At 36.9% G+C, this 18,052-nt stretch overlaps 1 protein-coding gene across 1 annotated transcript in view; it reads right to left on the bottom strand.

Annotated features, from left to right (window-relative positions):
• The window catches only part of SHTN1 (shootin 1), a 467,849-nt gene that overhangs the window by 398,618 nt on the left and 51,179 nt on the right, over positions 1–18,052 (bottom strand). The window contains exon 2 of the mRNA XM_053692982.1: positions 17,026–17,078. Coding sequence (XP_053548957.1) covers positions 17,026–17,078 — 53 coding nt within the window. The remainder of the gene's footprint in view (positions 1–17,025; positions 17,079–18,052) is intronic.

Here is an 18,052-nt window from a genome sequence, read left to right as displayed (position 1 = left end):
CTATTGGGCTCCACATTGGCCTTTAAACATAATGAGCAAGCAGATTCATCTGTGTCAGACATGTTTAAACAGACTAGCAATGAAGCTATCAAGCTTGGAAATTTCTTTCAATAAGTTTACAAGCAATATAAAAAACGCTGCAGCGCTTTTAAAAACACAAAAAAACTGTCACAGTTGAAATAACAACGAACTAATACGGTTATAGCAACCAATTTTAAACAGTAAATGTATGAAATTAGCAGAGCATTGCACCCATCAGCAAAAGGATGATTAACCCCTCAATACCCAAAACGGATAATCAATATAAGATTTAAAGCTTTTCTCACAGTCAAACACACTGTCACAGGTCTGCTGTGACCGATTACCTCCCTCAAAAATTTATTTTGAAGACCCCTGAGCTCTCTGGAGAGGTCCTGGATCAAGGAGGAAGAAGCAGGAAGACTGTGCTAGAATTTTAACTGCGCAACAAGGCGCTAAAAACAAAAGGTCCCTCCCACTCATATCACAACAGTGGGAGACCTGATATAACGGTGTCTATGCAGAAATATACGTTAGCCATGTGGAAAAAAATCATGCCCAAAAAGATTTATCACCAAAGTACCTCACAAAACTAATAACATGCCAGTAAACGTTTTTTAAAAAACAACTTTCCAGTGTTATGCAAAGTTATCACTAAGCCTGCTACCAGTCGCTTCTACTGCAGTTAAGGCTCATACATTTATTTCAGTACTAACAGTATTTAAAGTTAAATTCTAGTCCCTAGAAAATAACTCAACTGCGCATACATTTATCAGCCTGATACCAGTCGCTACTACTGCATTAAAGGCTGTACTTACGTCATATGGGTAACAGCAGTGTTTTCATAGTCAATTCCATTCCTAGAAAATATTTTACTGCACATACCTCATTTGCGGGGGACCCCGCATGCTATTCCCTTCTCCGAAGATACCCCACTCCTCAGAATGTGCAAGAACAGCCAGTGGATCTTAGTTACGTCTGCTAAGATCATAGAAAAAACGCAGGCAGATTCTTCTTCTAAATACTGCCTGAGAGAACAAACAGCACACTCCGGTGCTATTTTAAAATAATAAACTTTTGATTGAAGAATGATACTCCTGTCTCCTCTCACAACCTCCTTTGTTGAGACTTGCAAGAGAATGACTGGATATGACATGTGAGGGGTGGAGCTATATAGCAGCTCTGCTTGGGTGATCCTCTTGCAACTTCCTGTTGGGAAGGAGAATATATCCCATAAGTAATGGATGACCCGTGGACTGAACACACTTAACAAGAGAAAAAGGATTACTTTTCTTTAAATAAGTAGAGAGTATAAGTCTTTTGTTCGTATCTATTGAAGTTTACTAGCACCGTGGCAGTTTGAGTGCACATCCCAGCTCTGTATATATATATATATATATATATATATATATATATATATATATATATATATATATATATATATATATATATATATATACACTAGTACTAAAGCCCGTGTAAACGGGCCATTTTTTGCAGTACAGCGGTCCCACCCCTTGCTCTCTCCCCCCTCTCTTTGGCTCTCTCTCTCCCCTCTTTGGCTCTCTCTCTCCCCTCTTTGGCTCTCTCTCTCCCCTCTTTGGCTCTCTCTCTCCCCTCTTTGGCTCTCTCTCTCCCCTCTTTGGCTCTCTCTCCCCCCTCTTTGGCTCTCTCTCCCCCCTCTTTGGCTCTCTCTCCCCCCTCTTTGGCTCTCTCTCCCCCCTCTTTGGCTCTCTCTCCCCCCTCTCTTTGGCTCTCTCCCCCTCTCTTTGGCTCTCTCCCCCCTCTCTTTGGCTCTCTCCCCCTCTCTTTGGCTCTCTCCCCCCTCTCTTTGGCTCTCTCCCCCCTCTCTTTGGCTCTCTCCCCCCTCTCTTTGGCTCTCTCCCCCCTCTCTTTGGCTCTCTCCCCCCCCCCCTCTTTGGCTCTCCCCCCCCCCCTCTTTGGCTCTCTCCCCCCCCCCTCTTTGGCTCTCTCCCCCCCCCTCTTTGGCTCTCCCCCCCCCTCTTTGGCTCTCTCTCCCCCCTCTTTGGCTCTCTCTCCCCCCCTCTTTGGCTCTCTCTCCCCCCTCTTTGGCTCTCTCTCCCCCCTCTTTGGCTCTCTCTCCCCCCTCTATGGCTCTCTCTCCCCCCTCTTTGGCTCTCTCTCCCCCCTCTTTGGCTCTCTCTCCCCCCCTCTTTGGCTCTCTCTCCCCCCTCTTTGGCTCTCTCTCCCCCCTCTTTGGCTCTCTCTCCCCCCCCTCTTTGGCTCTCTCTCCCCCCCTCTTTGGCTCTCTCCCCCCTCTTTTGTTCTCTCCCCCCCCTCTTTGGCTCTCCCCCCCCCCCTCTTTGGCTCTCTCCCCCCCCCCTCTTTGGCTCTCTCCCCCCCCCTCTTTTGTTCTCTCCCCCCTCTCTTTGGCTCTATAGAAGATGTTACCCTTACTAAGATAATATGAATAAGTATTTAAATTCAACCAATATATCAAAATTTCACTTTCATTTAATTTTTAAAACTATCATATTAACTTATTAGTAAAATAGATTGACATCCATTATTGAATTTAGACCAAAGGGGTGCTTTGTTTTAAGATGGAAAATCCAAAACACTTCCCTTTGGTCCAAAAGTCTCTCTCTGTCACAACCTCTCCTATGCCTAGGGACATGATCTATGTTCTTTACTGTTAGAAGGGAATCATTGGAATTGTGTTCCTCACTAAAGTGTTTGGCTATTGGCGTGGTGCTGTTCGGATTACCAATGTCTCTTAGATGTTGTAAAAACCTCTCTCGTAGGGCACGTTTCATGCGCCCTACGTACTGTTTCTTACAGCCTTGGCATGTAAGTAGGTAAATAACGAAATTGGTGTTACATGAAATACTAAAACGTATATCAAACTCCCTGTTTGTTGTACTAGATACAAATTTGGGTCCCTGTTGTATGTGTGTGCATGTTTTACAAATATTTCCTTGACATCTAATGGAATCTATTTTTCTCCTTAACCAGGACTGTTTTTTGTTAGACGGTAACATGGAGGGAGCTAATAGTCTTCCTAAAGTCTTTGCTTTGTGAGCTGAAAAATTACAGCCGTCGCAAATAATTTTGTTTAATTTAACATCACTTTTTAAAATTGGTAAACAATTGCGAATAATGCCACAAATTTTCCTATAGTCTTTACTGTAGTTAGTTACAAAGTAAGGTTTGTTATTTCTCTTGTTCTGTGTTTTTCTATTACATTTTGTTATTAATAAATCATCTGTTTGCAATTTATCTACTCTGCTCTTGGTTTCTTTTAATAATTTGGCATCATAACCTTGCGCTTCCAGTCTGTGGCTGGTATTGGATACATGTAGTTGAAATTTATCCTCTGTAGTGCAATTTCTTTTAGTTCTAACCATTTGACCATAAGTTATAGAGTTGATTGTGTGTTTAGGGTGACAGGAAGAAGAATGAAGAATAGTATTTCCTGCTGAACTCTTTCTATAGAGTTCTATCTCCAAAGAATGTGTGTCATTATGAGACGTGAGTGTGACGTCCAAAAAGTTAAGACTGTCCACATTCACATAGTGAATTCCAAATTTAGATTGTTGCTGTTGGCATGGTCAAGGAATTGATGAACCAAATGACTGTCCCCATCCCACACCAAAAGCAAGTCATCTATATACCTACCAAAGTAGACAATGTTCTCACAAAAGTGATTGGTATCTCCAAAAACGTGGCACAGCTCCCAGAACCCCATATACAAATTAGCATATGATGGTGCAAATTTCGCACCCATGGCTGTGCCACATTTCTGGAGATAGTACTTGCCCTCAAACATAAAAAAATTGTGAGTAAGTAAATATTCAACAGCAGTGTGCAAAAATTGAATAGTAAAAAAATCATAAGTGGTAAAATTTGTAAGAAAAAACATCAAAGCTTCTAATCCCTTATCTTGAGGGATGGATGTATAAAGTGATGTCACATCCATTGTGACTAATCTGTAATTATCACACCAAGTTATGTGTTCAACCTGTGCAATAAGTGCCGTGGTGTCTCGTAAATAGCCATATAGATTAGTAACTATAGGCTGTAAGAAAGTGTCAACTAAATCCGATAGTCTCTCATTAAGTGAACCAATACCAGTCACAATCGGGCGACCGGGTGGATTAATGGGGTCTTTGTGAAGTTTGAGTAAGTGGTGGAATATCGGCATAGTTGGATATTTAGGTAATAAATACTCCACCACCTTCTCAGAAATCACCCCATCCAATTTTGCTTTGTGAACTACCTCCGCTAATGATCTTCGAAATGTGTCAGTAGGGTCACAGGCTAAGGGTTGGTATACATCTGTATTGGCAAGTTGCCTATTGGCTTCAGCCACATAGTCACATTTGTTCTAAACTACAGTGTTACCACCCTTATCTGATTCCCTAATGACTAAATGTGGATCATCTTTAAGGTCATTGATAGCTTTCCTCTCAAGTGCAGTTAAATTGTTGTTTCTGAATCCCTTTATTGAAGTACTTTTGTTCTTTCTATCCAATTCAATAAGCTGGGTCTCAAGTGTTTGTTGAAAAACCTGTAAGTTTAAACCCCTACTATGTATAGGATAGAAATGAGTTTTATCTTTAAATTTACCAAGATCAATATCTTTTTCTGAAGGACCAAATCTTTGTTCAACATTACTTTCCCTCATGAGTTCCTGTATATCTGTCATGGCTGCTTGATCATTGAAATTATGTATAGGCTCACTTAGTATGTTATTAACATTATAATCTTGTATTACATTATATTCTTCTAACTCCTCACTGAAAAAATGCTTTTCCAAAGTTAGGTCCCTAACAAATCTGTTAACGTCTAAAATAGTAGAAAACAGATCAATGTTACAGCAAGGGGCAAAACTTAAACCGTTTTGTAAAAGTGAAATTTCTTGATTGTTAAGATTTCTAGAGGATAAATTAATAACATTGTTTAAGGACGAGTTGTCCTGTAGGACACTTTTTTCCTTTGGGGATACCTGTTGCAATATGCACCTTCTCCCTCGTCCCCTACTTATTTCCTTTTTGTTTTTATCTTTGTACTTGGTTTGCTGGGGCCCACCCCGTTTTTTGACTGAGAAGATGTACTAGGGATTGGGGTATCTAGTACAGAGATAGTGTCCCCTATTGAGTTAACATTTGGTGTATGTTGTTGTAAAGTTTCCTGATCTGAAGTATCAGTCATATTCAGTTTCACTGAATGTAACTTTTTTAGATTGCTTGGGCCCTGAATTCTTATTACCAATACCTTTTTTGTGTATAGCTCTGTTTTTATATGGTGCTCTATAGTCATTACCACTAGTCCACTTATAAACCTTATTTAATTCATAGTTAAGCTTGTCCCTATGCATTTTCTGTTGTTTAAATAACCACAATTCCTTTTTAAAGGACCTCATATTATCCTGAAATTGTCATAATCTCTAAATTATTGTTGGTGTTGATGTTTTTTTTTAAATCTACCTGCAACTCCTGCATATGTTGGATAAGTTGCAATCTCTAACAACAAACAGTCGAGTAGCATTTTAATGAACAGCATAAAAGTGTACAGGTGCTTCCTAGAAAAGTAGATTTATAATAATATAGAGAAGGGAGTAGAAACCCCACAATACGGAGTTTCTAAAAGTCTAGGCAAAATCAATACAACTGTCTAGTAAAAAACACTCTAGAGATTCAAAAAGTCAAATTTAGAAAATGTTTAATAATAAAAAGTTAATCATACATCCAATCATTCAAATCACATTCATACAGGGTATCCCATAATAGCGCTTGTAAGAGCACACTGGCTGAGAGTTAGTCTGGTGCACCAGAGATCTTAGGATAAGTGTCATTCAAAATAAGTACATATAATTTGTAATCCAAAGGGAGATAGACAGTCCCCAATTATTCTCAAATTATTCTTAAAGCCAAGCGAATCAAATCTATACCCCTGCTCATCACATCCATGTATTACGTTAGAGCTTATTACGAGGGGGAGCTGAACATCTCCGCGTCTTTTTCACAGGTAAGGTAAGCCGTATTGCCAAACCAAGTAAGTGATGGATTATAGTTCACATAAGTACCTATCTTTTTCACGCGGCCGCTCCTCCCCTGCAAATTGCTCCCATAACGTATCGTCTTCTGGGGTAGATTAAATCAAGCAAAAGGATCCATTGCAAGACGCTGCAAAACACAGTCGAGTCTTAACGCTCGTTTCACTCCTTTCCTTGAGGCAGCATGGAGCTTCTTCCGGGTGCTGACGTCACGTCAGTTACAGGGCCATTTTATTGGAACTCGGCCTCATGTGTTCTTGCTGCAATTCGTTGAAGGATCTGTCAATCACTGCGGCTCAAATGCCAGGTGTATTGGATACTTTTTTGCAACAATTTATACACATAATAGTCGGAAATAGTTACTTCTAGGTATAAATACAATTTGATAGAACTCGCATACCCATTCATTCATAAAGTTAAAAACACACGCACAATCTATAATTTTATTAGTTGCATAATATCTATTAAATTCATTAATTATATTATATACATATAAGAGTGTCGAATCTCATTAATTTTAGACTTAGTAAATATAATTATTTATGTGATTTAAACATTTCATTATTTCAAAAGTTTTAGATTCCCACTTTTAAAAAAAGCAGAAAACACGCAGACAGAAGAGGAGGATTAGCTTAAAAATGAGGCAAATTCTAATTTTTCGTTTAAGCCATTAGGAGATAATGTATTTAATTTGTGTATCCATTTTGTTTCTTTACGTAACAGTATGTTATCGATATCACCTCCATGCATACTCAATTTAACTGATTCTATTCCGATGAAGCAAAGTTCATCAATTTTAGACTTGTGAAACTGGGCGAAATGTCTCACTACTGGGCTATCTATGTTACAGTCTTTTATGTCATCTCTATGTTCTGTAATTCGAGAATGTTTTGCCAACATAAAAACTTTTGCAAGAGCAGTAGAGTAAATATAGTACACTTTTAGTAGAGCAGTTAATAAAGGAATTAATTTTGTATATAGTGCCTGTATTTGTGCTGAATATTTTAGTTCTCTGCATGAACTGGCAACAGACACAATGGCCACACGGAGAACTACCTACTATTTTTTGGGCGTTATGTTCTAGCCAGTTGTATGTTGGAACTTTATTAAATTCACTTCTAACAAGAAGATCTTTTAAATTGCTAGATCTCTTCGCAGTCATTTGTGGGTAATCTCCCACATATTGGTGTAATGTTGATTCATTAGTTAATAAATGCCAGTTTCTATTGAGGATATCTTTCACTTTACTCCAATGCGCATTATATTTTGTTATAAACCTGATCTTATTTTCTTCAGTCTTATTTTTATTTTTCCCTTTATATAAGAGGTCTTTTCTTTGATGTTGGGATGCTCTATAGAGTGCTCTTTTTACACATCTTTTTGAATAGCCTCTCTCATGGAACCGAGCCGCCATCTCTTTTGCTTGTTTTTTAAAAGTTTGATCCTCAGAGCATATCCTGCGTAAACGCAGGAATTGCCCATAAGGTATACTTTTTTTCAAATTTTCTGGGTGATGACTCGATCCCAGTAGGAGGCTATTAGTTGCAGTAGATTTGCGGAATACTTCTGTCTCTATTTTCCCATCTTGTTTGCTAATTTTTAAATCCAAAAAACTAATTGAATTTAGATCATAATTGCAAGTAAGGAAAATATTACGATCATTACAATTTAGAAGGGCCATAAATTTAAGCAATTCTTCTTCAGTACCATCCCATAGCAATAAAATATCGTCTACATATCTTATCCAGAGGGCTACATGTGCCCCAACCAAGTCTGCATGTTCTCCAAAAACAATCTGGTTTTCCCATCCGCCTAGATGTAAGCAAGCATAGGTTGGGGCACATGTAGCCCCCATTGCTGTGCCTTGTTTTTGTTTATAACACTTCCCATCAAAGATGAAAATGTTATTTTCCAAAACAAATTTTAAAAGATCAATCACAAATTTAGTACGTTTTTTGTAGCCTAGCCCTCGTGTATTTAGAAAGTCTTCACATGTTGCTAGTCCTATAGGGTGCGGGATAGAAGAATATATGGATTCAACGTCCAAAGAGACTAAAATAGTCTCCTTGGTTACATTGATCCCATCAAGTTTTTTAATTACGTCTGTTGAATCCTGTACAAAAGTATGTAAATCATTAACAAACGGCTGCAGAAATCTATCAATGTACTTACTGATACCTTCAGTGGGACCCCCTATCCCTGAAATTATGGGATGTCCCGGGGGATTTTTAATCGATTTGTGTAACTTTGGTGTCCAATAGAACACTGGTATTTTAGGTTTATGGTTATACATAAAGCCAAATTCTTGACTTGTGATTAAATTGTTTCTGCGTGCATCATTTAGCATGAAGAGCAGTTCATTATGAGATTTATGAAATTCTTCAAGTGACGATTTAGCGTATTGTTTTTGATCTAATAATTGTCTCATCGCTTCTTTAATGTAATAATCCTGATTAAGGATGACCACATTTCCGCCTTTGTCGGCCGATTTTATAACTAATTCAGGGTGATTTATAAGCTCTTTAATGGCTCTACGTTCAGATTTTGTGAGATTGTCATTTACAATACCTGTCGTCTGAATTTTTGTTAGATCTTGGGTGACATTTTGTACAAAAACGGAAATGTTGGGAATTGAAAAAAAAGAGGGCATGTAGGTAGATTTTTTCTTTCAATCAGTTTTGGGATATATGTCAGTAATTTCATTACTTTGTTCAGAAAATAGTGTTTCAAGACAATGAAGAGCTTCGTTCTCTTGTCTACAAGTAAGATCAATTTGGACTTTTGGTGTCATAATCTTTTTTAAAGCAAGTTTCCTCGCAAACAAGTGTAAATCTTTTGTAACTTCGAATAAGTCTAAGCCATTAAAGGGACAGAAGCTAAGTCCTTTTTCCAATACTTTGATATGTTCAGAGTTTAAAGGGAAAGAGGAAAGATTAACTATACTCATCTTATGAGGGTGGGGGGGGAGCCTAGTAATGACTCACTTCCTTCTTCTAATTGTATCTCAGACGGTTTCTTGTCATCATGTATTGACTTTGATATTGTCTGTTCTCCCTCCCTCTCACTTCTCTCCTTTCCTGAGGCCTTCCCGTGCCTCTTCCTCCCTCCTCGTCTGGTCCTACCCCTAAAGGGAGAGCCTGTTGAGTAATACTATTACTGTTTTTATTTTCTCAATCAGAATCTATGTCTGAATTACCTGTGCCAGAGTCATAGTAGTTTCTAGAATTAATTTGATTTCTTTATATATAGACTTTTTTCTTCCTATAGTCTTCCTGATCTCTTATGAGTTTCCTTCTTTTGCGTGATTTTATTTCACCTTGTAATTTTTCAATTAGTTTTTGTGTTTCTTTGTTCAATTTATCAAAAAAGGAGTCATTTTCAAACTTATGCAAGCATTCATAAATATCATCTACATCTGTCTTACATTTTTCAAGTTTTTTCGCATCTTCATCTATTATTAATGAAATTAGATCTAATGAACATTTTGTTAATATTTCATTCCACTTTATTATAAAGTCATTATCTGCATCCAAGCCTCTCAAATTGATACCAGGGTCTAGCCGTATTCTTAGACCTCTTGGGATTATTTCCATTTTTAAATAATTGGTAAGACTTTGATGCTCCCATTTGATCTTAATTTGTTTAGTTAGTCTTTTCTTATAGAGCTTGAATGCAGAAACAACATCATGTATTGCATCATCCTCTGCTTCTATCTGCACATCTCCTGTTAAGGTAAAAGCCTAATTTATGTCCGTAGACCAACGTTCATCTGATAATTTAAATGCCATGTTTAGTGGGATCTCGTAACGAAAAGAGACTAAGAGAATCCCCAAGGTAATAGTTTTATTATAGTCAAATCTTAATTATATAACGTAATAGTTACCAAAAAAGGTGCATACTCAGAAACTCCAAGGTAAAAGTTACTCTTGTTTGGAGCTAATAAATATGATCAATAACAACAAACAGTCGAGTAGCACTCTAATGAACAGTATAAAAGTGTACAGGTGCTTCCTAGAAAAGTAGATATATAATAATATAGAGAAGGGAGTAGAAACCCCACAATACGGTTTCTAAAAGTATAGGCAAAATCAGCACAACTGTCTAGTAAAAAACACTTGCAATCTCTGTTTCTTTTAAAATTCAATTAATAAATCTATTAATGCTTTGGAGCAAGCTGTAAGCACCTCATTCCATTTGGCTATAAAATCTTGGCAGGTAACCTGAAAAGAGGGACATTTAGAAATTCCTAAGCCCCGTGGGATTCTTGAATGTTGTTGATAAATCTGAAAAGTTTTAATGTCCAATTCTAATCTAACGTCCTTTTTTCTGAGGTTGTCCATTTGTTGTAATAACTCATCCAACACAGTCTCTATATCATCCAAGATATCATCCATATCAGATGAGTCACAGTCTATTGTAATGTCTTTGAGGACATAAATGCCTTCCATTCTTCTGAAAAAGTAACTGGTCTTGTTATTAATCTTGGAAAAAGGAGATGTAGCAAGAGTGTGTTTGTAATGACTAAAATCCCCCAAGAAAAAAACATATCAATGTAGATATATGACCATATATTGTGAAATTGTCAGCAAAAAAGTAGGGGAATATGTAGATATCCAAACAATGGTAGCTTAACTTTACATTTGTTGCTCATGTAAGTTCCATATCTTGAGACAAACCTAACACACAACCCCTTGCTCACAAAAACCTGACATTTTAACAGGGGTGTGTAGACTTTTTATATCCACTGTACATATACACATACACACACAGTATATATATATATATATATATATATATATATATATATATATATATATATATATATATATATATATATATATATATACACATATATATATATATATATATATATATACACACACACTTATATACAGTGGATATAAAAAGTCTAAGGTTTCTGTGATGTAAAAAAATGAGACAAAGAAATAATTTCAGAACTTTTTCCACCTTTAATGTGACCTATAAACTGCACAACTCAATTGAAAAACAAACTGAAATCTTTTAGGTAAAGGGAAATAAAAATAAAACAATAAAATAATATGATTGCATAAGTGTGAACACCCTTAAACTAATACTTTATTTGGGTATGATTTTTTTCAGCATGGCACATCTTGACTTGGCAAGATTTGCCCACTCTTCTTTGCAAAAACACTCTAAATCTGTCAGAATGCGAGGGCATCTCCTGTGCACAGCCCTCTTCAGATCACCCCACAGATTTTGAATTGGATTCAGGTCTGGGCTCTGACTGGGTCATCCCAAAACCTTAATCTTCTTCTGGTGAAGCCATTCCTTTGTTGATTTGGATGTATGCTTGGGTCGTTGTCATGCTGAAAGATGAAGTTCCTCTTCATGCTCAGCTTTTCTAGCAGAAGCCTGAAGGTTTTGTGCCAATATTGACAGGTATTTGGAACTGTTCATTATTCCCTCTACCTTGACTAAGGCCCCAGTTCCAGCTGAAGAAAAAAAAAAACAAAGCATAATGCTGACACCACCATGCTTCACTGTGGGCATGGTGTTCTTTTGGTGATATGCAGTGTTGTTTTTGCGCCAAACATATCTTTTGGAATTATGGCCAAAAAGTTCAACTTTGGTTTCATCAGACCAGAACACCTTTTGCAACATGCTTTTGGGAAACTTCAGATGTGTTTTTGCAAAATTTAGCTGGGCTTGGATGGGTTTTTTTTTGTAAGAAAAGGCTTACGTCTTGCCACGCTACCCCATAGCCCAGACATATGAAGAATACGGACAATTGTTGTCACATGTACCACACAGCCAGTACTTGCCAGATATTCCTGCAGCTCCTTTAATGTTGCAGCTCCTCTTTAATTCCTGCAGCTCCTCTTGGCAGCCTCCCAGACTAGTTTTCTTCTCATCAATTTTGGAGGGACGTCCAGTTCTTGGTAATGTCACTGTTGTGCCATATTTTCTCCACTTGATGATGACTGTCTTCACTGTGTTCCATGGTATAGCTAATGCCTTGGAAATTCTTTTGTAACCTTCTCCTGACTGATACCTTTTAACAATGGGATCCCTCTGATGCTTAAGAAGCTCTCTGCAGACCATGGCTTTTGCTGTAGGATGCAACTAACAAAATGTCAGGAAAGACCTACTAGAACAGCTGAACTTTATTTGGGGTTAATCAGAGGCACTTTAAAATGATGACAGGTGTATGTTGACTCCTATTTAACATGATTTTGAATGTGATTGCTTAATTCTAAACACAGCTACATCCCCAGTTATAAAAGGGTGTTCACACTTATGCAACCATATTATTTTAGTTTTTTATTTTTATTTCCCTTTACCTAAAAGATTTCAGTTTGTTTTTAAATTGAGTTGTACAGTTTATAGGTCACATTAGAGGTGGAAAAAGTTCTGAAATGATTTATCTTTGTCTCATTTTTTTTACATCACAGAAACCTGACATTTTAACAGGGGTGTGTAGACTTTTTATATCCAATAAATATATATATATATATATATATATATATATATATATATATATATATATATATATATATATATATATATATACACACATACATACATACTCGGACATTGATACAGGTTTATTTTTATCTACACATTGACCTTATGAAGTTCCAAAGATTACTTAAACTCAAGGACTTTTTTTTTCCAGGACCAAGAACAATTAACAACAAAGTCTCCCTATAAGAAAAGAAGTACGTTCAAACCAATCAACACAAGTCCGAGCATCAAGACCTTTACACGACTATTGGAGTCTGAATACACTAAACATGAACAAACACCTACTAGGTCCAACCTCACAAAAGGATGAAAGGATGGCAATTCGTTCAAAGAGTAACAACCCATATATAGTCATTCGAACGGCCGACAAGGGTGGAGCCCTCGTAGTCATGGACTACCACAAGTACAGTGCAAAGATATGTGGTCAATTACAAGATACAATAGTTTATCAACCTCTTGACACTAATCCAGTGCACAAATTCAAAACACAGATCGACTTTGTACTAAGTGATGGCCTCAGGAACAATTATATGGATAAAGATACATATGAATTCTTGATCACTCCATATCCGGTCTGCCAAGTACTATATACCTTACCAAAGGTACATAAAGATATACTCAACCCTCCAGGATGCCCGATAGTTTCGGCTAGAGGGTCTCTTCTTCAACCAATTGCCATTTTCCTTAATGGTCTACTTCAATTGTTTGTAGTACACATGAGATCATACATACGTGATTCCATACACATGATCACAACACTTTAGAACTTTGGCGAGATACAAGATAAGATTCTTGCCACTCTCAAAGTAACCAGTCTGCACAACATCATCCCCCATAAGTTTTGAACATACATACTATCTCCAAATTGCCAGGACGGCAATGGGGTCAAATATAGCCCTGGCATATGCGAATATATACATGAAGAAGTATGAGAGTGACATCATGCAAGTATTTGAACACCCCTGTATCAGCCTATACAGAAGATATATTGACAACCTATTTGTCATCTGGAAAGGGTCGATGGAGGATCTGATGGCTTGGACACAGCACCAACTGAGCGTGAACACCCGGTGAGAGACTTAAAATCTCAGCTGATGCACAAGTGGATTTTTTAGACCTCAGGAAATACAAGGCACAAGGGAAATTGAATACTACTCTCTTCAAGAAAGATACAGACAGGAACTCCATCCTGTCAGCCCAGAGCTGCCACCCAAGAAGGATGATTGAGGAAGTACCCAAAGGACAGATACTACGCACCATACGCAACAAATCAGAAGACATTAAAAGAGAGGAACAGCTGAATGAGTTGAAGAATCACTTCATTCAGAGGGGCTAAAAACCAAAACTTATTAGAGATAACAGATTGCACTTGGGGACACCAGACAGGAAGATCTACTTAAAGACACAGTTAAGCATCAGGATGATGAGACTATCACCTTACTCACCATGTATACATCAGGTGTCAAAGACCTCCCAATACAGGTGATTAAACACTGGGACATCGTGATGAAACCGCAAGTTGTCTATAGGAGGGCTAAAAATCTTAGAGACACTGTAGTCCTTACTGACCCTGTCCATAGCTATTCTGATTCATTCTGGCTGAAAACTAAGAAATTTGGATCATACAGATGTATTTCTTGCACCACGTGCAAATCTGATGATCCCAGGAAAATCATTTAAACACCCACATAACAACCACCAATACCACATTAAATTCTACCCGACATGTACCACTACATTTGTAGTTTACCTCTTGAACTATTCATGTGGTTTATATTACGTTGGAAAAACGGAAGATGACGCCAGGACCAGATTCACCAACCATCGATCTACCATTAGATCAGCCATCAAAGTGGTAAAAAGTGACCTGTCTGTAGCCTGACATTTTCTCGAACATAAACATTCCCTTTCTGATATGAGATTCAGACTGATCGATCACATTACCCCACTCAGGAGAGGTGGGGATCGAAAGAAGTTGTTATTAAGATGTGAAGTAAGATGGATTTATAGGCTCAACACCATCCAACCTAATGGACTTAATGGCAACTTAGATTGGCACTGTTTCTTCTAACATACCTTATGAAAGCACAATAGGAGTATTAATTACATATACAATCTTCTACCAGTATTTAACATAGTTTAATTTTTTAGTCCAGTTTTGACATATTCACATTAGGTTTTACCAATATAGTTATGACATAATAGTTTTGTGATATACTACTATTCAACACATAGGGGCCTATTTATCATATGTCTGTCGGACCTGATCCGACAGTGCGGATCAGGTCCAACAGACATTGATGAATGTGGAGAAGACTCGCCAGAAACAAGGCCTTCAAGCTCAATTCGGAGCTTGATAGATAGGCCCCATAGTGTAGATTATGTCTAATACTACTACTGTCCATAATTTATTTATTTGCTGTTAGAGTTTTATTTATTTATTTATTACTATTCATTATTCATTGCCATTTTTTAATTGCTATTCCTCCTCTTCTCTAGTGAGGCTTTACGCTCTAGAGAGTTGTTCATTACTATAGCAGCTAGTACACAGGCTTATACCTTTTTGCCTTCTTATGGGATTCTTGATCGTAACATAATTTGTTTATTCTATCTGTAGCCACGATTTTCTAGCAGTCTGATTGGTCACACAGATCGTCACAAGGGGTGTGTTACTATATATGCAAAGCATTGGCTATCCAATCTACCCTGTAACACTCCCTTATGAATGACACGTTTAATTGGTGGTGTGCATATGACGTTCTCTACACACGGAAGTAAGCTCCGTGCATGATACAATCCTTCTGCCACTACAGGTATGAGCTGCGCGTTTTTCACATAGTACTATTTAACAGCATCAGAGGAGAGATTTAACATACATGTGATGATCTGTGATATTTCCTATACAAGTTATAGAAGCTGGAGAGCATATTTACATATATTTTTTGATATGCTACATGCATATTTCTGCTACTAATACCTCTCCCAATGCAACCAAGTATTCAACTGGCCTTACTGGCTGCACTACTGCATTGTGTACCAAATTTTAAATCATCTGAAATAATAATTCCCAAGTCCCTTTCTTCTTTAGTTACAGTCAGTAATGTACCATTGATACTATAATTGGCCGTACATGTATGAATGTGTATGTATGTTTGTATATGTGTATGCGTCTATATGTGTGTGTATGTATGTATGTATATGTTTGTATGTATATGTGTGTGTATTTATATTTGTATATGTTCTGTGTATGTGTGTGTACATACATATATACATGGAAAGATATCACTATAGCTCACTAATCAGTGGTGAAAAGTAGTCCAATGGGCTTATTAATTGCATCAATTAAACAGATATATCATTCAGGTAGTAAATATTATTAGTAGCGGAGTAATAAACAAAACAGAGGACTGAGAAACAACTTTATTAACAGGATCTTTTTTTTTTTTACAGGAATAATACATGGGTATATCACATGCACTTGTGTAACACTCCAGATGATTTGAGGAGGATTAAGTCCCAAAACGTTTACCTTATTAAGGGACATTAAACAGTAAATATGTTTTATAAACATAGTATTGAGGTTTCAACATCCAGTGAATGTAGCTTATTTTGCAAATATTGTTTATGCCAATCTGGTCATTATTTTTTATATGATGAGAGTGTAGTTTCTACTGGTTCCTGTCATTAAACACAAGATTGCATCCAAAATAAATACTTTAAAGGGACATAATACTCATATGCTAAATCACTTGAAACTGATGCATTTAAAAAGCTGACAGGAAAATATCACCTGAGCATCTCTATGTAAAAATGGAAGATATTTTACCTCACAATTTCCTCAGCTCAGCAGAGTAAGTTCTATATAAAAAGTTATACTCAGCTGCTGCCCAGCTGCAGGTAAAAAAAAAAAAAAAATAAGAAATGAACAGCAGCCAATCAGCATCAACAGTGCTGAGGTCATGAACTATTTTACTGTGATCTCATGAGATTTGACTTAACTCTCATGAGATTTCATAGCAAACTTCCTTTAAACTGAATAGGGAAATAAGATGAGAGTGCACGTAAGCTCGCCCCTTCCGCTGTCCCGGGACAGACATACTGATATGCTGCTTAGAAATCCTTTACAATGGGATGTGGCTACTGAGGAACTTTTGAGGTAAAATATCTTTCTTTTTTACATAGAGATGTTCAGGTGATATTTTCTAGTCAGCTTTTTACAGCTATGCTGCATCACTTTCAAGTGTTTAAACATTTGGGTATTATGGCCCTTTAAGTATTCAAACTCAAATGGATTTCAGAGAAGCAGAGGACATGAGATATGTTCAGTTCTACTCACTGGGCAAGATACTGGTTGGCTTTTGTTGTTGTTCTCTAGTGCCATACACATAGAATGCAACATACCCGTCTGACCCAAAAAAAATATATATATCAACTATATAAACATGAGAAATATTCCTTTGGAGACAAATAACAAATATTACCTCCTCTTTAGCTTTAACATTCTCTGTTTTGAGTTCTTCATACTGTTCAATTGCTGGAAAAAAAAAGAGAAAACATTTGGTTAGCTACAATAATTACTTTAAAGTAACTGGAGCCATATTTTAAGGTTACAACTTTCAAAGTGATTCCATACTAAAAGTCCCATTGTACAAGACATAACTGTAAGTATCCAAATTCTGTATTTTGAGATTTACTAAATCCAATTTACCTAAACTCATGCAAGAGATGCATTAAAGGAGACAGTTATTGTTTTTTTGCTATATTTGCAGTTACAGTTACAACATTAAAGGACCATTATAGGGACAAAAGTCAAAAATAAACTTTCATGATTCAGATAGGGCATGCAATTTTATACAACTTTACAGTTTACTTTTATCATCAAATTTGCTTAGTTCTATTGGTATTCTCTTGAAAGCTAAACCTAGGTAGACTCATATGCTAATTTTTAAGACCTTGAAGGCCACCTCTTTTTTTTTTTTTTTTTTTACAGATAGTGCTAGTTCATGTGTGCCATATAGATAATATTGTGCTCACTCCCATGGAGTTACGTAGGAGTCAGCACTAATTGGCTACAATGCAAGTCTGTCAAAAGAACTGAAATAAGGGGGCAGTCTGCAGAGACTTAGATACAAGGTAATCACAGAGGTAAAACGTATATTTATATAACCGTGTTGGTGATGCAAAACTGAAGAATGTGTAATAAAGGCATTATCTATCTTTTAAAACAGTAAAAATTCTGGAGGAGAAGAACTATTATTATTATTATCGGTTATTTATAGAGCACCAACAGATTCCGCAGCGCTATAAACATAGGCGGAAACTATCCCTTTACATACAGCAGAATTCCATAATCATCAAATGCATAATAAAACAACATTGTAGAAGCACTTTGTGTGAATTTAAAATGAGTCAAAGTTAGTTTAATTTTCATTCCTTTTGCATCATGTGACAGTCATCAGCCAATCAAAAAATGCATATATGTATATTCTGGGAATTCTGGCACATGCT

Source organism: Bombina bombina, chromosome 9 (assembly GCF_027579735.1).
Source record: "Bombina bombina isolate aBomBom1 chromosome 9, aBomBom1.pri, whole genome shotgun sequence".
Classification (NCBI taxonomy): domain Eukaryota; kingdom Metazoa; phylum Chordata; class Amphibia; order Anura; family Bombinatoridae; genus Bombina; species Bombina bombina.
This window is presented reverse-complemented; position numbering and strand designations above follow the sequence as displayed.